The sequence below is a fragment of the Ambystoma mexicanum genome, chromosome 2p (genome assembly GCF_040938575.1).
Source record: "Ambystoma mexicanum isolate Mex_15411 chromosome 2p, UKY_AmexF1_1, whole genome shotgun sequence".
Lineage (NCBI taxonomy): Eukaryota > Metazoa > Chordata > Amphibia > Caudata > Ambystomatidae > Ambystoma > Ambystoma mexicanum.
The window spans coordinates 1,393,279,015-1,393,301,647 of NC_090923.1; the positions used below are offsets into that span (position 1 = coordinate 1,393,279,015).

A 22,633-nucleotide genomic window follows, 5' to 3' on the forward strand; every position below is an offset into this window, starting at 1 on the left:
CTCCCGGCTGTTTACGGTGCCCAAACCCAACCAGGCTGGCCTGCGCACCATCCTAGACCTTTCCCAGTTCAATCTTTTCCTACCCCAAGAGAAATTCAAGATGATCACGCCCAGCCAGATACGCTCCTCCTTGCAGATGGGCGATTGGCTCAGCTTTGTGGATCTTCAGGACGCGTACATGCATATCCTGATTTGGAACCCACAAAGGAGATATCTCCGGGTCTGGCAAGGCCTTATCGGTGAAGGTTGTTTCTCACCGTTCCTGCTCTTGCGGCGACACCAGATCTGTTGAGGGGGCAAAGAAGGGAAATTCTTCTTTTACCGGCAGCGCCGAGCTCCTTCCTGAGAAGGCTAATTTGGCGGTTGGTATGTCTCGGAAACATTCCAGGCCTCATAGTACCGGCTCTGCCGAGGTTCCTTATGTTAAGGCTAAAGTTAAGACCCCTGATCCATCGACGGGGACCCCTGCCTCACTTCCTCACGTGCCGCAGTTCCCCTCAGGTGATGACAAAATGGTGCCCGTTCCCGGCACGACCGCGGCAGCCAATTTGAACTCTACCCCTACAGCTGTGCCATCGGCCTCAGGTGTAGGGCTGGTTTCTCGGCCTTGTGCGCATCCTTATCGGTCAGTTTATGACCGAAATGCTCGGATACCCCTTCCGCACAATGTTTTGTTGCCTGCGGGGTGGGCACCTTTGGTTGATCTGTCCATCCAGATATAGGAGTGGGCCATGCTTCATGGCGTCTGGCTGCTTGCGGTGCACATCCCGGGCCAGCTGAATGTCACAGCGGATGACCCCAGCCGGCGGACAGTGGTCAGCTACGAGTGGGAGTTGAAGGCGGAGGTCCTCTCATGCACTTTCTTGCGTTGGGGCACACCGGAGGTGGACCTCTTCGCTACGGTGGTAAACGAGAAGCTTCATCGGTATGCCTCCAGAGGGGGGCTGAGAGCCTCCTCTCTGGGGGATGCTCTCGAGATTCCATGGCACAACATGAGAGCTTACGCCTTCCCGCCTCTGCCTCTAGTTCATCGAACAATTGGGAAGCGGAAGATCTCTGTGAACTGTTCCCTTCTGCTCATGGCCCTGTGGTGGGCGGACAGTTTTTGGTTCGCAGAACTTCAACACCTGTCGGTGTTTTCACTGATCTGGGGTTACTGGTAACCTGATCTTCTTCATCAAGGGGAATAGCAGATGTGGCAACCCTCCCCACAATCGCTCAGCTTGGCGGCATGGTGCCTGAGTTCAAGTCTTAGAGCATTTTAACTTGTCTACGGATAACATGCGTATTATCCAGGCAGCCAGGGAACCCTCGACCAGATCACAATACAGGAGTAAATGGCTCAGGTTCTGTCATTGGTGTTTGGAAAAGCAGTTGGATCCAAGGGTGGCTACGATTGACATGGTGCTGTCTTTCGTGTCCTCCCTTGCAGAGTCGGGTGTTTACGTTCTGTCATGCAGAACTTACCTTTCAGCGGTTTCCGCTTATCTTGCTATAGACCAATGCTCTTATTCTCTGAGTAACCCAGTGGTTAAGAGGCTTTTTGTAGGCTTCACACGCCTCTACCCTCCAGTTCGTAGTGCGCACCCGCCTGGGGATCTAAATGTAGTACTGACAGCGCTGTGCCATAAACCCTTTGAGTCAATGGCTACGGTTGACCTCGAGAGTGAGTGAGCTCCAGGCATTGTCGGTGGAGCACCCTTTCTTGGTCTTTCACAAGGACAAGGTAGTCCTTCGGACGAACCCAGCTTTCCTACCAAAGGTAGTGACCGAATTCCATCTGAATCAGTTGATTTCCCTTCCGGTCTTGTTTCCGAACCCTGCCTTGGTTCTACACTGCCTGGATGTCCGAAGAGCTCTTAGGTTCTACCTGGACAGGACTTCCGAGCTTCAGAGCTCTTCCCAACTGTTTGTGACCTTCGGTAAGCCTCAGGGCAGGCCGGCGTCTAAGGCATCTATTTCCAGATGGATTACCGCCTGTATCACGGAATCTTTCACCGTCCAAAAGCTGAAACCTCCTAAAGGTATCCATGCACACCAGGTGCGAGGCAAGGCAGCCGCGGTTGCTTTTCAGAAGTATGTTCCCTGGGAGTCCATCGCTAAAGCAGCTACTTGGGCCTCCCCATCTGCTTTCTGGAAGCATTACTGCCTCGATATGAGCTCTAGAGCTGACGCTCAGTTCGGCCAGGCTGTGCTGAAGAACCTGTTTCAGTAAGGGGTATTTCCATCCACCCATAGTTCCTGTAAGGAGTGCTTGGGAATCTCCCATAAGTATGGAGGAAAGGGGACGGGACGTAGGAGTATTACCAGGTTACTCACCGTAGTGACCACCTTACTCCTAGTCCATAGTCCCCTTTCCTCCATACGCCCGCCCGCCGTCCCCTCTAATAAGGTTCCTCTGTTATTGCTAATGGGTCTTTGACCCTGTGATAGAAAAGGACTGATGCGCGAGGCGGAGCCAAGGTGGGCGGGGTTACGGCCGCGTGCCAGGCCCCGCGCAGGAAACAGAGGAGGGACACATTTTTGGAAAAAATGTGGATGCTTTTTACAAAGTGCTCCGGTCCCGTCCCACAGGACGGAGAGATGTCTCATAAGTATGGAGGAAAGGGGACTATGGACTAGGAGTAAGGTGGTCACTACGGTGAGTAACCTGGTAATTCCATCCTATACTTCAGGACGACCTGAAAACCCTACTCCTTAAAGAACATCTTGCCAATCACTGATGCTCCGCTCATTCTGCATCTCTTTTGAGCAGCGCTTTGCTTCCTAGCTAGGTATGTGCACATACTTACATAAAAGATTTGATTTGAAAAACATACATATTTCACCTAGTGGAGTGCAATACGCTTCTTTGAGGAGGTTGGGGGTGTGGGGTGGGGGAATCCTCAGCCAGGCTTTCTAGGGGGTTCTTTCATTTTGTTGCATCCCTGGGTGCAAGCACAGTCCCACACGGAGCAGGCCAGCAAAATTTGGTTGGAGAAACCAGAGGACACAGAGCACAGTGGGGAAGAGAGGCGATCAATTTGCACAGATCAAAGGGGTATCAAGGACCGGAAAGAAGGCAACAATTAAATAACACCAGGGCGAAGTAAAACAAATGGCTGCAGATTTAAATGCTTTTCTGAGCTATGGTTCTGACTATATTTCACCCTTTTGGAGGCAATTTGATTTGCGATTTTGATTTCTGGGATTTGTATAGGACACCGGACATAATTGACTGCATCTAGGTACCAGGGAGATGTTCCATTGACTATACATTAAACCCAGGCAGAACATCCTCTGCTTTTTCCCTTCCATGAATAAGCAAATCGCCCCTTCAGAGACTAGTTTAAAGGTCTCAGGATAGCACATGTAGTATGTCAGCAAGTTCTTAGAATCTTAAATTGTTTCCTTCTTTACACAACATTCTTGCTAAACATTAAGCAAAAAAGCATTGTTGTTTTCAGGCCCCCGACTATGTTCTAAAGTTCCCTGACCCTTCCAAGTAGCTTTATATTTACTGGAAAACAAAGGATTTTGACTATTATGTGCTTCAGACACTCTTCCTTGGTTGCTTTGGGCCTTTGGAACCTGTGACCACTCTCAATCTCAGAAGACTTTCCCGGAGGTAGGTGCAAGAGGTTGGCAGTGTCTTCTGAAGGATATCTCGGGAGGATAGCTCAGGGGCAACGCACTCGCCTTGGAAGTAAGACGACTCGTAGCAAAGCAGGTTCGATCCCTGGGTCCACGTTTAGAAACCTCTGGGTATTAAGCACGTTATAAATAACCAATTCTAATCATGGGGTTATCTTTCTCGGCTCCCTCTGGGAACCCTGAAATACAGATGTTGTTATTCCCCCCCTAGAGAAATGTTTATGTTCAGAAAGTTTCCATTAACCTTTTCCACTTCCATGGTCAATGTCTTGACAGAGATCTCTAGGAGTGATATTACTTCCCCTCCACCCCCAAAGCAACCATCTCCTCCCGCTCATCTATGTATCTGTTGAGAATCTGGGCTTCTTTCAGCACTCTGTGACAGTATCTGAGTCCGTTTTTCATGCCACTCAATCTGTTTCTCAATTCCCATCTTGCTTTAGCCTTCTAGAGTGCAGAGATCAGCAGAGATTTAAGGAGCCCTTTTTATTAGGGGAGGGTCCCACCAAATACGGCACACAGTTCTTCCGGATCATGGAAGGAAGAATTCAGCAGTTTTGCTGCTATCTCTTGGACTGCCATGTTCCGTAATCTAGTCACTGTACTGCAAGGAGGAGGAGCCCTTCTTGTGTGGTCTGGTAAGTCTTTTCAGCAGGCAAACACAGGAATGAGGTCGAACAGTAGAGAACTCCAACTGGCACAGTGGAGCGCCAAATGGGGAATAATCCCGGTTCAGGAAAGTGCTGTGCGAGAGTGTAAGCTACACAGCATACCAGTCATTGGCAGAGGCGATAGGCTGAGTACAATGTGAGCAATGACCAGCCTGACACCAATGTGTGGTGGGGTCTGGGGAGGCTGCAGATCCTGCCACAGCACCTGAAGCACAGTTACTTGGAGGAAAGACTAGAAAAGCAGGGTGAATGGCTGCAGGTTACAAGCCTGAAAGGGCAGATCTCCCCAGAGAAAAGGCAGGAACACAGAAGTGACTAATTGGAAAGGTGGGAAGCCCAAATAACAGGATGACGGGGCGGAGAGGCCAATATCCAAAGTAATTAAACAAATACACAAAAGGAAATCTTCACAGGAAACCAACCAATCCAGGCACACACAAGGGATCATTTTCTGGCAACCACATCACTGGTTGCTTTGCTATTAAAGGAAACTTCACCTTGACCAGGAAGTGCTTTCCGTTTCTATGCCGAACCGATCATCCCTGGTGGCCATTTTGGAGTGAAGTCTGCGGCTTATTGTGGACCTTGGAATAGCTAGTTTTGCCCAGAGTATGCCACACCTTCCAAATATTATGCTTCTTATCCATATTCCTAACCAATGGGCACCTTCCATAAGAGGTAATGTGGCAATGAGTGACTGACCATTTCATGTTGGGCTAAAAAGCTGCATATGCCAGTGAATAGATGCCACACATGACAGTTGTCTGTGAGCACTTCGATAAGCACAGGGTCCAGAAAGCAGTGGGTGTATGGTGATCATGGAGGGTGGAGTGGTGAGGAGTTGAGTTGAAGGTGCTGTTTCTAGGTTAGAGGTGCAGATTAAGCGGAGTTGATAGTGCGATAGTGGGCGTGTTCTTAACGTGATGGGGGGGGGGGGTCGGGGGAGTGCCTTCCAGTGGTGAGGTGCCAGGAGAGGGTCGGTAGACTGCAGCGAGTGTGTGGGTGCAGGAGCAGAAGTTGCACGAAGGAGAGTAGCAAGATCGATATATTGTCGGCCAGATAAGGGGCTGCGCAAGTGGATGGATCCATGGAAGGATGGATAGATGGATTTGAAGACTAGCAGTAGAGACTTCAAAGGAGGCCAGTTTGACATAGAGAGACTGCCACCATGGACACAGTATTGGAAATAGTAGTGGGTGTGAGTGGTGAATACAGTATTGTCCAGCAGAGGGATGTGTCCAAGGAGGAGGGTAACGCAGTACTCGCGGTAGCAGCGTACCAAAATATGTTTTAGGATTTTGGCAGAGTGATATTTGAGGAGAGGGTGTATTTTCCAGATATTAAAGAGGTTCATTTTGGTAGCAGTGGAGGTGGCACTTATAAAGTGGTAGATATTGAGATCACAGTCAACGAATATCCAATAGTTGGGAGCCCTGAGGGATGAGAAAGGTAAAGAAGGTCAGGAGGAAAAGTGATGGGTGTGAGAAGGAAATGAGGGGCACTAGAGGCCAGCAGGTAGATTCATTTGGTTTTTTAGGAGTTGAACTTCAAACAGTGGCGCATTACCATAAGTATGTGTGGAGAAATAAGGAGTGAGAGTGATGAAGGGTGAACAAATGTTGTGTATCATCTGCAAAGAGGTGATGGCAGAAGAGTGGATCAAGGGAGGATTCTAGGAAGGTGAAGAGTAGAGTGCTCAGGGTGGAACCTTGGAGACACCTATAAGGAGGGAGATCTGATCTGAGGTGGCCGGGTTCCAAGAGATGGAGTAGATTTGAATAGAGGGATAAGACTATCCAGTCAAGAGTGCTAGCCTGGATTGAAACTGGCTGCAAGGGTGTGCATGAAGTGGTCCATTGTGTTAGAAGCAGCAGATGGGTCTAGGAAGGATAGGATAGTTTAGCGTTTGCAATGGTTAGCAGAGTTAGAAAATTGGAGACATTGAAACTGGATTGGAGAAAGTCATAAGGGTTTGTAAGAGACCTGGCAGCAAGGATGGTTGAACACAAATACCTTTATTCAGGATAAAAAAGGTTTCTGCTTTCATCAAAAAAGTTCAAACAAGGATTCTTTCTTCCTTCTGTAGTAAGGGTGAGGCTTTCTGCACGTATAGCTAGTCCTCATAAGTCCACAGCGCCTCTGTTGCTTCTTCTCTCTTGGATACCTGCAAGGGAATGGAGAAGACACACCCAGTCCGTTATTTGTGTCCACCTTATATAGGGGCTGGAAAGTTGTGAACCAAACAGGGATGTTTTTTTTAGATTGTCTATAAAGGTTCCCATAAGCCCCGCCCCCTTCCTTTCGTAATGAAGGTTGCCTCCGTGCCTCGCTTGCCAAGCCCGGGTAGCGGAGAGGAACACCGGTCTCCACGTGGGTCGGCATTGCCGCAGCTGTGGGGCCGCTGAAACGAGCTATGGAAGGTGAGTGTTGGCGGGTAGCTCCGTACCCCGATATCCCCACGCTTATATCTGTTGTGTCTTTCCCCTGTCCTGGGAACGGAACTGCTCAAAGGTATTCTAGCGGCTGCTGGGAAATATTAACGGCCTGATTGAAGTCACCTCGCTTACATGCCATTATATTCCTTGGGTAGAGGGGAGCGGGTATGGCCGGGATGCTTCCATTCAGGTCTTCTCTAATCCCGCCTTCCAATGACTCGCGGCCCTTGGTCGCCTGTGACCATGTTAGCGACTGCCCGTTTCGTTCAACCTTCTTCTCTGGGCTTTGCTTTGTTCCTCCCCTTCGGCTTGCTACTGCTGGTGTTCCTATGTTCCGTTCAGAGTTGTTTGTGTCGATGTAGGTGGGTATTCCGATAAACAAGTTTTTATAGGATTTTCTAGTGAAGAAGGGGAGATGCAGTCTGACAGTCAGTTTGTTGTTGTAAGCAGAAGGCTTTTCTAGGATGGGCTAAGACGGTAACCATTTTATAGCAGGAAGGAAAGATCCCAAGAGAAAAGGAGTGCTTGAAAAGGGAAGAGAGATGAGAGCAAGTGAGCCATGGAAGTTCTGTATACCCGTGTGCAGAGCATTCTGAGAGAAAGTGTGTTTTCCAATTGTGATTCTGGTGTATCATTTTGTTTTCATTTTTTATATAATTATTTGGATTGCTAAAACTATTATAACATGAGCTTTTTTATTTGATTGTCTTATTATTGGTGTGGGTTAAGTAGTAGGCTTTTGGGCCCTGAGGCACGTTTGGGACATGTTTATTTAATGATAGATAGTTGCATCCACTGCTTTTAGTTTGAGTTGAGCCCTCACTTGGCTCACACTTTCCACACTGTTTCCCAAGTGTCATTGTGGTTCGCTGCTGTGGTAATCTCAGCCTCCAGCTTTCCTCAGGATCAAAGGACTGCATTGAAGCCTCAATGTGCTGTCTGCAGCCGCAGGCATGTCGTAAGTGACGGGTAATTTATTATAAAATAAGACCTGTTTGATAATCATTGGTGGTTAAAGAAAAACTATTTTGAACTGTTTTTTTCCCCTTTTTCCCCTTACACTTTAATTGCTTTTAGCTGCTTACCTTTTTTTAATCATTAATCCCGTTTAGCCTCCAACATGGGCTATTAATATATTTTTTATTTTCTGAAACTTGGTTCACCAGGGATTGCAACCACGTTTCCCTATTCTAGTGCCAACTAACATTTAGTACCTGTTTTGAAAGTGTTGAAGTTCATGATAATAAACGACGTTTGTCAATTAAATTTGAGTTTCGACTTTCTACTGCAAAAAATATTTGCTCTCACGGTATCCGTGAAAGCACATGCCCCTAGCTCGCTCTTTAAATTTGTGTCTTTCTTATTGCCCATTGATATACATTTTGTTGAAATTATGGGAATAGCATTATTATTGTTTTACTTGTAAAAGATTTAATTTTAGAACATCATTGTCAGGTGTTCACTTGAGTGTTGAAACTGCATTTGTGTGCATGTGAGATGTTTTAGATTGGAATGGAAAGTATTCTTCAGTTGTTGGTTTCAATTTCTGTTCAGATGTTTTTCCTCTGTATTTAAGTTTAGAAGTAGACCAGCACAAACAAGGCAGGTTGGGATTGCATTCTTCAGTGTAAGAGCATAGTCATGGCTACATATCTGAGTCAGAAGTGGATTTGCGATCTCCAATGCAGTAACTGGAACATCAGTTCCTTGCGAGCCCCACTAAGAGGCCCTCTGGCAGCAGAACGTCTGAATTCTGACATCCGTTTTAAGTCATTTTGCTTTGATTGGCTCTTTGGGTAAGGGCCTTGAAATGTAGAGCTGTTTTTTCTTGCTTGTGTTCTGTAAGGACATTGCATTCCCTGTTGTCCAATCGTTTCAAGCTTTAATCAAATTGCATTGGATTCTAATCAGACAGGGTATAACCTCAACAGTCCTCGGCATTGGTCTTTTTATGACACAGGCCCCTCATATCCATCCTGCATACTGTCCAATTATTAGTCGTATACTTTGGTCCACTGGCCCTCTGCTTTTGGTTGTCTCCAGATTCTGCCTCTCATGTAGTGGAGGGCAAGCCAGTTTTGTGCTGAGCCCCAGTTTTGGCATCATCCTCCCACGACCGAATCTGTGCTTTTTGGAACTCTCAATACATCACTGTCACAGCACTAACACTTGCTCTCTTCATAGATCAGGATTAAATGACCTTCGACAATCCTGTTGATCAGTCCTCTGAACATTGAAATAAAGACCATTGAGCCTTGCTTGTTATGTTGCCGTTTTTTGCGCTAAGTGCATCCCGTCAACTGCTTGGGCGAGTCAGTATCTGCACTGCCCGATTTATGCGCCCAATAATGGCAGTTGAGGGTATAAAGGGTTGCATTAGTGTTGTACTCTGTCTATATGTGTTACTGAGCAGTTGGGTTTTGTATTTAATGTGGTTTTCTAAAGGCTTAAGCACGCCATTCAAGAGCTTGATCCCACTGCTGACAATGTCTGTCCACCAGATTCAACCCTTTTTACGTTTTGGAGTCTCAACCAAAATGGTAACATCAGAGTGCTTGCGCTGTTGGCATATCCCTTTCATGCCTGTTTGATAAAAGTACTACTGCTACAGGAATGCATAGCGGCTCAACTGCATAACCAGCCGAACACTTCTACTAAACCAGCAGTGAGCCAAATCATATCAGTGAAAATAGGCACAGCCCAAAAAGTATTCCTCCTTTGCCTTGTTGTGCAGGCTTTATCATTATGAGGAGAAGGGGGAGGGAGGTGGGGATGGGTGATGGCAGTAACATCCCGAACATCTTAAGTACAATTGTTCAAAATAAGGGAATGTCCAATCAAGGTTCTATAAAAATACAGACTTTTTAATTGAACCATAAAAAATGCAAATGACTAAAAACATAAGCCAAAAACTACACCTGTAAATAAACACAGAAAATGCAATAATTTGTAGAATTGCACTTTGCGTAGGTGAATATGGGTGTTCAGACACTTCATTGGCATCATGTTGGTGTTCAAAGAAATGCCTTGTGAGAAAAAGGCAGAGCAAGGTCACTTGTAAGTCCCCCTGTCCACTTTTTGTGACCATAGTAGCAGGGCCTCTTCATAGTACTTAATTTCTTTCTTTGTGGCCCAACATGGTTGAAACAGGAGTCTGGACACTTCCAGCACCTGGCCGGGGTCAAGTTGCAGAGTAGTGGCAACAGGTCCCAATGATGCAGTGCTGTTCGGGGCTAAGAAGCTGGGAATGGCGGCTGTTGTTGGGTCTGTGGCCCTGAAAGACTCATGAAAGACTCAGTAACCTCATCGATGGAGAAGTGGAAACATAACTTGGGTGGCGAGTGGCCTGTGGGGGCTCAACACAGCCTTGGGGCACTACTATGTTGCCACCAGCTCAAAGAAGCTGGTAACAAGGTGGCAGTGCTGAGTTGGGGGACGTTCGAAGACTCAACGGGTATCCGATGCAGAGACGACGGAGTTCGGCATCAAGAAAACGTAGAGATGTGGAGGCAGTTGAGTGTCTTTGTCCAGAAGTTGTCATGCAGCCACTTACAAGGGGTCTGAAGTGTCCAACTGGCGTCAATGCAGTTTAGAGATGCAGGGAGAGCCAGGGGTTTAGCACCAAGATCTGAGGTTGGCTTCACGTCAGTGCTGCCTCTGAAGCACCAGGGAACCTACTCCTGGGGGAAGTTTCTGTGCCCTGTGGAGATGTCCCTTCCTACTGTGTACTGAAAGGAGGCAGCTTGCTGGCTATTGTTCCCCAAAGCAGCGGCAGAGATGTTCAACCTAGACACGTATACACATGCGTTTAGGCCCTGCTCAGAGTTCACACTGGTGCGATATGAAATTGATGTGGCTTTCATAATTGTGTACGCGTATCACTATGCCACAACCAGGCATGGCTTATATTTAGAGATTTGCCTTCCACCACACTGATTAAGACAGGCAATATAATTTAGGTTGGAGATGCTGAAGGTAAATTACTACCTCAGCTGTGGGGACACTGTCCCCGAGGCTGTCAGGACTGCACAGATGACCTTTGAACGTGTACTGTGCCCCAGTATAGCTGGCGCGGTCATGCCAGTAGACTGGTTACCACAAGGCCCCAATGTGTGCTAAAATTCTGGCTTGGAGCATTTGGAAAGTGGGCCGGGTTGGGGATGGGGGCGGGGAGTCGGATTAGCACACCTCCCTTTCAGAAACAGAATGACCTGCATCATTTTAGTTATTAATAAAAATACAAAGACAGGGCTTTCAGATCCTCGCAGATGGCAATCCGTCACAGGCCTTTGACACAGTGTGGTGTGTGTGCGCGCCAAAGGTAGACATCAGCGCTTGGTGGAACTAGACGGTTTTTGACAATTTAAGTAAGCACATTTGGGTGCGACATGAGGCCCTCGGATAGCCTTTATCCACCTTCTGCAATGTACTCCTTGCATAAGTGGCATCCCTGTGTATGTGGTTCCGTAGTCTCCTCTGTAGTGACTAGTGGCTCCTATCTATGCCAGCCTGTGTTTTGTGCCTAGGAATGGTGATATTTCTTGCTATCCTTAGGTGAAAATTGAAAATTTCAGGACTTTATCTCAGATTTTCATTTGTGGGAAAGGTCATGGTAACACCAGATCCTATCCTTTTTTTAATTCCTGCATGTTGGGGCCAAAAATAGCAACCTTCACAGTAATTCTGGACAGTTGGAACGGAAGGGGATGGAATAAGCCAGATGATAATGATGACGACGACCCCTACTCCATACTAGATTCATGAGCAATCGTATCTCCAATATTCAAGTATAAACATCAATCACAGAATTATGGGCGACTTCTGTCCTTCTCCCCTGCGCCCCCCGCCTTATCCATGTGGACCACAAGCTGGGCATAGTCTGAATGCATTTGGAAATTCTGATCCTCACAATTGTACCCTATTGTGTAATACAAACCTACGTGCAGAACATTGCATGCCCTATTGTGTTTTTTTTCTTTCCTTTTTTTAATCCCTTGCTTTCTCTCCCTCTCTCCTCCTCCACCACAAGAAAAGCTTTGCGACTGGTCTACTCTTGGACTAGACATCTGAATTAAGCAGTACCATCCGGGAAATATGTGCAGTAATTTAAATAGATGCAGAGCATATATTAAGAAGGCACCTCTACCATGATTGCCCGAGTGCTTTCTTGAGGCCCGCACATCCAACACTGATTGATATTTAATTCATAGCTCTCCAAAATTGCCTTTGAACAAAACTACTTATGCTATGTCAACACGTATATCTATTCTCTAACTTTCTTCAGAAGACAATCCATATAAGATGGAGTGACACGCATCCATTCTTACACAAAGCACTTCCCTTTGCCCAACTTCCCAAATATCCTTCTTCTCTTCCCACTCTATTCACTTTCATTCATCAGTTTTACCCACTATTCCCCAAGCAGTCTGAGGTCTGGAGCACCACGGGCGGGGGTAGAATGCGCCACGGGCAGGATCAGATGCTCAAACTACTACAGTGGTGCTTGTCTGGTGCAGAGTAACATAACCTAACAATGTCATACTTCTGGTTTAGATGTACCTGGATTATTTATCAGGTGTCACACTGATTTGTTACAAGTGCAATGCCTGTGGACCATCAAATCTTCTGTCTGCCAAAAACCCTGAAGTCACCAGACGAAATGATTCCATGATTAATTTAAATCTATTGGTTTAAGTAGAGCTATGCAAATACAACATTTGCTCTTTGTAATATTGGTCTCCAGAGGTATTCCCGGATATTAGTCACTGATCAGTAAAAGTCATGGTGTTTGTTTCCATTATACTGCTAGAAATTGAAAGGCTGCTTACACTTGCTTCTGAATTCATGAAGATGATTCAGAAAGCTTTCCTAAAGAGAATGGGAGTTTGGAAATGCTCTGATTTGTACAGAAACACTGTTTTGGGCAGAAGGTTAAGTCTGTTTTGCTTGCCTGTATATTTTGATGTGGGCGAGAATTGGAAGATGGGACTGGCCTGCTTCAGTGATTTGAGAGGTTGCTATTGGAACATTTGCAATTCACTTTTGGGGAACCTGTGCCTGCATTAAGGGGAGGGAGTTTTTTTTTTTTGTTTGAAAAACTAATAAGCCCAAGTATTTATCCCAGATTTGTGTACTTGCAGGACGGAAATCTTTTCAGGAAAGGCAGTCACGCATGAAGACATCAAGTATGAGCAAGCATGCATCCTTTACAATCTTGGTAAGGCACTTAAACCAAGTTCTGTTTGGTTGCTGGTGTTCCAATTGATTTTCCTTTGTACCCATTAGATTTCTTAATGCCAACACTTCTAATCCCTCACCCGCATGTAGTTTCTATAGCTATTTTTCCCAGTGATAAAGGAACTATGATTTGCATTGTGAATATGTTGAAGATTCACATGCTGTGGCTCAACGTCTCTTCTGTGATTGGTAGTGGTTGTTAGACAAACACGCCTTATGATAACCGAAATGCAACACATATCAAACTAATTCCAGATCGTTTTTTTCTTCCATTGGGTTCAGTTGTAAGGGGAATTGAAGGAAAAGAAAAATTAGACTGTTACCCAGAGTACAGTTCAAAGGGCTGAAAACAATGGACAGAATTGATGACTGAAAACAATCAAGTCCTAAGGGATCAACTCAAAGAATGTCCATTTGCATGGCTTCAATTGGTTCTAATAAATGAAATGTTCACTTAAATGTTACCTTGAATATAACAAAAAGGTCCTGCAGAAAGGTTTGCACGGTATCACTTTATCATGATCAAAATATGGTAGAGAGCGTACAGTCTTTTGGAAGAATAATTCTGGAAAGTGAGTAAGAGGATAGGCTGCATGATGTGATGTATCCTGCAGTGCCCTACATAAAGTCTCCTCCCAGGTGGCCAGGGGAGGCAGCTGTTGCCTGATCCCGACCCAAGGTTTGGTATAATCCGGAGGATCACCTGGGGGGTGACACCAAATTTGTGTAATTTGTCTCGTTTGGTATGTGTATGGTCTTATGTTGCACCCTTAAGCCTTCAGGTCATGTGGTGCACATTACAAATGATTAAAGTAGGTCCCCAAGGCAACGGGAGGACTCTGTTGGGAGGGACACAGTACTTGTCTTTCTCAGAGGTGGAAGATTCAGTGAGGCCGCAGTCCGTAATGGCTTGTCGGAAGGAGCTTTTCTTTCCCAAAGCTAATTATCTTGAAGATGGTGAAAACTGTTATAACAAGTCAAATGTTGGAATAAAAATGCCCCTTCCAAAATCATGTCAATGTATAAAGGTGAAAACTCCTATGATCAACAGGAGAAGGGTAAACGTGAATCTTTAAGTATTGACATTGTAGATTCTGAAAACTCTAAATTTCCTTTAAAGCAAAAACCTTTATTAGATCCTTAAAATAATCCCTTAAAAAAGGTAATTAAGGATAAAGAGGAATTTTGTAATCCTATGCCCATAAATAAAATGAAGATGAACATTGGGGACCTCAAGTCACACAATGCCCAAAGTACTAGGAATGAAGAAGAGGGACGCAGAGGCACTGATCTGCAAGTTACAGGTTAATAAGGATAATGACCCACACCGGAGGGAGACTGGGAGGCATATAGAGCCCCCTCAGGTGCAGGCCATAGAGTGTAGCAGAGAAGGCAGTAGTGGGAGGTGGAGTGGTTGCTGTAACTCAACATTGAAGCTGAAACTTGAGGAGAAGGGAGACGCCGGAGTTGCTTTAGTTTGCAGTACAGTATATAGTAATAGATTCAGCTTGTCTTGCGCATGCACTTTAAGAAAAATATACATAATTTGACACTTGTTTGCTTTCATACCTCAAATTTTTATTTTTTGCATACTGGATTGTTATATTAAATTTGCTTCATTCAAATGTCATGCTCTTGTTGAATTGTCTTCATTCAACTACAGTGGTTATACTTATTCTGTATGTAAATAGCCTGCAAGACTGTTCCATTATCATTAGTTAGAAAATATTTGCGGATGTCCTCCTCAATAACTGTTCTAAAGACTAAGTCTTGCAGCACCAGTGATTTTAAACCTCCACATGCCACGGTCCGTCAGGGCATTGCACCACAACGGAGATATTGTGATCGGAGAATGGTCCGAGTATGTTTGTGGATATGTCGATTTCCTCCACTTGTCCCACTAGATGATCTGATATCAGGAACATGTCTATTGTTGATGCCATATTGTGTACCGTGGAGTAGTATGCATATTGCCTCTCCCCTGCATGCAGCGTACTCCATATATCATGTAACTGTAGTCTATCCAGTATTGTGACACTACAACTGGTTGCCTTTGACATCAGTCTGGTGCTGAATCCAGTACGGTCAAGTGTTACTACTATAATAGTATTAATGTATCCCCCATATTACTGCAGCGGGCATATATGGCCATAACAGAATAGAATCCAGGGTCGTCCATATTAGGCCCGTATGTGTTCACCAGTAGGACCTCTTTATTAAGTAATTTACTGTGCACTGACATATAGGCCCTCTTGATCTATGTGTGTATGTAATTGTGTGAAAGGAATTATCTTATGTACCATGGTTAATGCCCCCCTGGATTGAGTTGAGTATGCAGTGTAATACCTTTTCAGGGCCAATGTTGCAGCAAAAGAAGTATTTCCAGCACCAACAGCATGTGTCTCCTGTAGGAACAGGACCTGAACATTATGACTGTTCACATAGGCCGTAATTCTTCTTTCCTTGGTGTAATTTCCTAGCCCTCTGACATTCCAGCTAAGAACTCTAATAGTCTCCATGGTGGCAAGTGTATACCATGCTGATGATGCTGATGTTTGAAGGCCATTTCGTTACCACTGGATTTTGCATGCCGCTCTGAATCCTTGTATGCAAATTGCTGAACTTCTTTTCCCCAATTTTACCCCAACTTGTTTTCTCTCCCGCATTGCCCTCCCAATAAGGGCAGTGTACACCACCCTTCCCCCTACCTCACTTCCCTAAACAGTTGTGCACATCCCCAACTTGTGCAATCATTTAAAACGGAAACCTGCAAACTTGCATGGGGAGGCCACCGTTTCAACTCCTGTTTCAACATTATGAGCATGTTACTAGGACAAAATGACTTGCATTGTGTAAAAAATATTTGAGCCAAAGTTATTAAAGTATTCCTTCCCATCACTTTTCATTAAGTCGACAGTGTTCCTCCAGGCTGCTCAAAATTGCGACCGGGATCACGCGCCTGTGTCTTCTTCCACTGGTCTGGAGATTGGTATGTTGGCCTCAATGTAGATAACTGCTTCCTCCAAAAGGGTGAAAAAAATACTGCCTTTCCCCGGTATAGGATCCGTAGGCACGCTACATATAGCATAGCATATGGGATCGCTCTTTCTTGAACCATGCGTTTCACAGCCAGAAAGGATCTGCGTTCTTGTTGGACAGCCAGAGACAAATCCGGGTATAAATGATAGTATTGTCATAGTGTAATGGCCCTTTTTCCCTGGCGAGAGACAGCGCCGTATCTTGGTCCCTTTAGTTGAGTAATTTTGCAATAATTACCCTGGGAGGAGCCCTGGCTTAGGATGTGCCGCTGGTGTCCTGTGAGCCCTTTCCACCACAAACATTGAGGAGACGTTTTGCTTATTGAACAGGTCTTTGAGAAGGTTCTCAATGTTTCTTTCCATGGGGCCCCTATCAAAGTTTTCCGGCAGGCCAATTAGGTGTGTGTTACTTCTCTGCGAGCGGCATTCCAAGTCGTCGCTTTTAAACAAGGCTCTTTTCAGGTGAGTAGTAACTCTTGATATTTGAGATTTTAAAGAAGTTATGTCGTCTTCCATTGTCCCAATTCGCGTTTCTGCCTCCATCATCCAACTGAAAACGTACTGCATTTTACCATTCATAATAGTTATATTGGTCGTAATGCCGTCTAATTGATCAGTCATAGAGGCAAAGCCGCCTTGCATGCTGTCCATCACCTCTTTAAGGCTTAGCAGCTCCTCAGGTGACTCACAGGTGGTCATTTCAGATTGAGAGTCGATAGTCTTATCCGGGCGAGGTGGGTTAGTTTGTCTAGCAAATGCCTCCAGCGTATTTAGCTTTTTCTGGTTGTCTCCCCCTCTGGGCATGGTTAGATCTGACTCTACTAGACGAGACCAGACTTTCGTCAGTGAGTGCCGACTATGGTAGGGTGACGGTCTCAGCACCACAGTTGCTAATATATGCTGTTTTATACACTAATTGTGAATAGTTTATCGCAAGTGACAGCCTCTCAGTGCAGGATTATCAGGAGTGCAGTATACAAGTTTCAATATCACCCACTACCAAGCATAGAGCAGACCACTGCCCCACCGCTGAGAGCTATGGCAACAACATGAGGATAAAGTTCACGGGTGAATGTTTGCCAGCAGAGGATGCATTATCAACAATTGGGCTTTTAGGTCGTCTCCCATGGGGCCCCAGCAGGGACCTCATGCGTCTTGAAGCCTACTGTCTATTGGTATGCCACACTGTTATTTTAGGGATGTGACTCCGGGTCACAAGCCAGGGGATTGAGGTCCTGGTGGGCTGATCTCGCTGACAGTGTGTGGTGCAGCCAATTCCCCCCACCCCCATATAGGGAACAGTGTATGCGCACATAGTTGCATGCTCAATATTCAGCATTTAGGCAGTCCAGTTTCGAGGCCAGCTGCTCAGGAACAGTAGGGGCTGCTCAGGAACAGTACTTTACCACACGTCCCGCACACTGCCCACTCCGTACCTTGGGATTAATCCTGAGCGAGGAGGCATCCGGCAACAGCCCAGCGGCCACGTCTTCTCTGCCGTTCCCCACAGCGTTGAGGTATGTCTCCGGGGTTCAGCTGGGGTTTTCACCTGAGCCTTCTCGATTCACAAGGTGTCTTGAGTCGGGATCCCACCACGCTCGAGACAAAGCCGTTGTGTTCCCACATGTCTCCAGGCACCCGTCGCAGATAATTACTTAGTGGGCTATTGGGATCAACGTCGCTGCAGCGGGCAGCACACACCACACATTGTGTAGTTTCCCCTGCGGTTGCTGGTTTTCTGGAAACACCCGACCTCTCCAAGTGCAGCCTGCGTAGGCTGCTGTAAGTTGTATCGCTCAGATCTCCAAAGTTCTGGGGTGTTTTGGCTTGAGACTTCAACAAGTTGTGGCATAGTATTCCCAATGCCGAATTATGAGTTAAGTTCATGTGACTATTTCTAGAAAGCAGTATTAGATGCTAATACGCTGGCGACTCACTGGGAGGCTCAGAGTTGCAGCCATCTTGTGACTGCTGAACAGTGTTTTTATTGTGTATATTAGTGTGAGGGGCAGATACATTTGGACCCAGTGTCATTTTTTTTTTAGCTTTAGTTTGTTAGATAGGGGTATCCTTTATTCGGTTAGGGACATTTAAACGTTTGTCTAACCCCTTTTTATTTAAATGAAATGGCAAAATGTGAAAAATCTAGACCTGTTTGTCCACCTCGTATTTCGGACCCCTCACACTTGACACTCTGATTCCACGGGTATATGTGGAATCGTCATCCGGGGGTTAGATATAACTTCCTGTAGTTTTGCAAATGTATCTTGCGGGAGTTATATTCAACTCATCCAGAAACGTCTGACAGGATTTACCCCTGGAGCCTTCAATGTCCTTGCTGACACCGTCATTCAAGGATTGATTTTGATCTACAGTGTGAGAAACCAGAAGGTGTCTCACCCACTAGTCCCCGGGGATCTGTCATCCTGGTGGCCCCTGGGGTTGGACCAGTGTGGGAGGATCACCTGGGTAAGGGGTCTTCAGGGAGTGGGACACCAGATGGAGAGATGCGGTATCCCCTTCCCTGTAACACCTTTACCCCATCCTATCCATATTTAGGAACTCTGCCCCCCCCTTTTTACAACACAAACACTTTCACACAGACAGCCCGCGATGAGGGAAAACAGACTAACACCCGAGCCGTATACCTGACATGTCCCAATACAATGGTCAGGCAATTACTGACCCTCCCATACACCTGACTTCCATTAAGCTTCCCCACAAGGATAAAAGGCGGAGCACGAGAGCACACTCTGAGCGAGGCAAGGCACCCAGGGAAACAGCAGTTCCAAGATGGCAGTTTAACGAGAGAAGAAAGACAGCAAAACAGAAGGGGGTCACAATGAGGGAAGTTCCCTTGACCTTTTCGACAAGGAACCGTTACTTTCCTGAAACCTCGAATAGAAAGCGGAAGACCAGGAAACCAGGCTGTAGAATCCTGCATTGTGTGTCGGAGATACCCGTGGCCCTCACGTGTCAATAATCAAGGTGGGGAGAAGTGCCAGCCATCATGGTACTGGCGAGCGCTGGAACGAACATTGTTAAAACACGTGTGATAATGGACGCAAGTAAAGTTAAACTGTTGATGAGTGATTGAACTTTTAAAGCAAGATACAATACCAATGACAGTGGTCTGGCACCGTGTGGGTGCTCAATCGAAAGTCTGTAAGGTATCCAGCTGAGAATTGCAAAGTGAAAGTGAGAAAGAGAGCATATCAAGGAGAGCGAGTAATTGTGAATTGAAGTGGTCCTGCGATGGGTTGAGCAAAATGCTGCACACAGTTGAAAGTCTTCGATTTCTAAAGTAAAGAAAGCTAGGAAAAGTAGGTTAAGTTGGTCCGAGCCTGGCAGAGGGCGATCAATTGAAAGCTTTGTGTTAGTGGTCTGAGCCCAGCAAAGGGGGACCCGGGTTGAATTGAAAATCACCCAAGAAGTTGTACATGTGAAATCCTAAGAAGAAAGGAACTTTAATGTTTGTTGTATTGCATCAGGCCCTCTGAAATAAGAGACTTTGGATGGCAAAGAGACTTTGGCACAGGACCTCACGTTGAGGTTTTGAACGTAATCCTCGTGCTAGAGAAGCCAACAAGTGTGCTAAACTTGAGTATTCCGCCTGGTCCCGTGCTGAAACCGTGGGTAAGGGAAGCCAACAGCTTGAATGATCATTTCTTGAACACTTTTCTTTTGCATAACATTGTTTCCTACACTATTTGTATTTAGAAGTAAGGATAGGCAATAGGTTTTAGTATAGGACCTTTTATTTTGACAGACTCGACTAAGACTGCGTTATTTTTCTAAAGTGGTAGATTGCTCCCATTTTTAGATTTAGGATTAGATGAGCTTTTTTAAAACCCAGTTGAAGTTCAATAAACACCCTTGAACAGTGATCACTTGTGTCTTGTCTTACTATTTGATACCATGCCTTCCTTGCAATAGACGCCTGGCAGCTGGTTTCCTTCATGATCGTTTGAGAGCTCTGATTTACCATGTCTGGTATCGGGTCTGATTGGCAGGAGTTGTCTGCCTTAACCGGATGAAATTGTAGCGCATATTGGTCCAGCAAGTCCAGCCAGGAGCAAAAGTCTGTAAATGTTTTGCATTAATTTAACTCGCCCAATATCCTTTCCTTGATTTGATGCCATTGCATTGGACTTATTTGATCAAAGAGAATTGGATTGCTCATGCCCGTAGGCTCCAATGAAAACTGTGATAGAGGCTTCTGGATAGCCTCCTCTGCCCTGTCCATCCTTTCCACAGGAGGAGATGAAAACATGACCAAGGCAGAGGAAGAACCATCAGTCCCTCCCACATAGCTTCTAATAACCCCAACATCAGGTGAACACCTGGGATCTTCCTGGTTAGCAAGCTTCTCCAATGCTAACTCCTCACATACTATAGGAATATCTGGCAACATACCAGAATCATTCTTATCCAAATCGGAAGGATCTAATCTCAGATCCCGCAGTCGCAGTTTTCTTTGTGCACTTAATGCCAATACTTCATTTAAGCAGCTCTTATTAGGCAGTGAGGTCGCAGATGGACTACCATACTTTATAGGGGACAAAATTGGCGTCCCATAATTTCAACTATTTTGGGAGAATCCCTTTATAATGCTCATGCCAGAAAGCTCAGATTGATGAAAAGGGGCGGGTGACTCTGCTAAATGAACAAGTGGCATTTTAATTGCACTGGCTCTGGTGATGGGCATAACAAGGGTCTACAGTCAGTCCAACAGGAGGTCACCTCTAAAGCTCTACCAGTTCAGCAATTTCTCCAAGAAGAGCTCCACCGAAACAGTAAGCAATGACGATGACCGCAACAAAAAGCCCAATAAATGAGGTTCACTGAAGAATACGTAGCAAGGCGGGAGGAGATGGAATTGCATGAGGGGATTTGACAAAGCACACCAATTGCCCTGCTAGTCCAAACAACGTGAAGGACAGCAAGACAAAAGAGCACAAACTGTATCAAATTAATATGACAGAGGCATCCAAGGTGTATATTAAAAAAAGGACCAGAAGGCTATTGCGCTCCCTGTAGTAGTTACGCCGGCACACTGTAGATGACAATGCTGGACCACTAGCCTGTTCCTTGGCTACTCAGCAGAACGCCGGCCCCCCAGCACCGTTGTCCCGTGCAATAACTTTCAACGTGTTCCTCTCTCCTGGGACAAGCACAGTCACTAGTGGAAGGGACCTTCAAACATGGGAGCCATCAAGCTGCACTGACTAGAACACTTCTGACGGCACTCTGCAGAACACAGGCTCTAGCTCCACTCCCAGCAAACAGGATTCCTTTCTGTGCGGTTCCGAAGCAGCATCCAGTGGTGCAAGTCGAGGGGATCACCAGGAGCGGTTCGGCAATGGAGCATGTTACGAGATAATAAGTACCACTGATTCAAGTTGATTGACGCGATGATCCTGCGGTTCAAGTAGAGCTTGTGGTGCAAAGTCCTGGGGGTTTGATGCTGTCAGGTGCTCCAATTTGAAGTGGAGTGTGTGGGTTTGATGCAGTGTCTGGTGCTGCGATTCGAAATGGGGTGTACATTGCGCTGGTCTTCCAGCCAGAGAGGTGACTACTCTGCTTGAGCACTACAGCATCGAGCCGGTTGAATGAGGCGAGCACAGTGGTTTGTAGTAGCACTGGTGGTTCCCGTTGACATGGCGTTGTCGAAGGAAACTTGAGGCGTTGTGATGGCGAAAACAGCCCTCGGGATGCTGTGAAACCTATCGGGCTCTTGGTTAAGGTGAGTCGTTTTAGTCGCTGTTCTCCAGTAGGTTTGCTACATAGTGGCAGACCTTGGTCCTCAGCAAGAGCCACCTCTAATGTGTCCTTGGAGTGAATCAGGAGTAGGGCACTGGAGCTGTCTTGGATCACACCTTCACCTCAATGGCTGAGGACTGGAAAGGTCATACTCTCCCAAAAGTGGTCCAAATAAAATCTTCCTTATGTCCTGGTTGGCCCAGAGATGAATCAAAGGAGGAGTGGGAGACGACCTCCTTTTATAGGCCGCAGTCCACATGTGACTGGACAAAAGCCAGCATGATCTAAGGGGATGATCTAAGGGGTCCAATCCTTATTCTTGTGATAAGTGAGATTTGCCTGTTTCCATCATATCCAAAGTGCCTTGTGCTAAAGGCAGTGAAGGGGGCCGGAAGGAGGGAGAGGAAGAAACTGGTTGGTGGAACCCTTGCCCACTTGTGCTGAGCTCCATCTGGCAACACTAAGCCCTACCCCCTTCTTAGACCCATGGCATCAAAGGTCTTTTTGCATGCAACACCTTGGTGTGAGGCTAGCATTTTGTGTAAGGTGTACCCTTTGATTCATCTTTCCCAGGACAGTTCATGCTTCAGGGGCTGTATTGCTGGAGAAGTGTTCTCTGACCTCACAAAGGATCAAAGAGAGACAGCCTGCATGGCTACAGTGCTGGTGTGTGCAGTAGAGCCAGCCAGTCTGGCAGGGAATACACACAGCCTGCCCATAGCTGGCCTGGGATCAGTTTTATTTATTTATTTATTTATTGTGCATTTTTGGTCCCTCTCTTCGATTACTTTCTGACCACCGCCGAAGACAGCGAAAGAACAGACTTTGACTTGGTTTTGCCATCGCTCTAATACAC

At 46.1% G+C, this 22,633-nt stretch overlaps 1 protein-coding gene across 2 annotated transcripts in view; it reads left to right on the plus strand.

Moving 5' to 3' along the window:
• The window catches only part of PTPN23 (protein tyrosine phosphatase non-receptor type 23), a 1,404,706-nt gene that overhangs the window by 196,510 nt on the left and 1,185,563 nt on the right, over positions 1-22,633 (plus strand). For both annotated transcript variants that reach the window (XM_069645828.1, XM_069645827.1), the window contains exon 4: positions 12,880-12,956. In XM_069645828.1, coding sequence (XP_069501929.1) covers positions 12,880-12,956 — 77 coding nt within the window. The remainder of the gene's footprint in view (positions 1-12,879; positions 12,957-22,633) is intronic.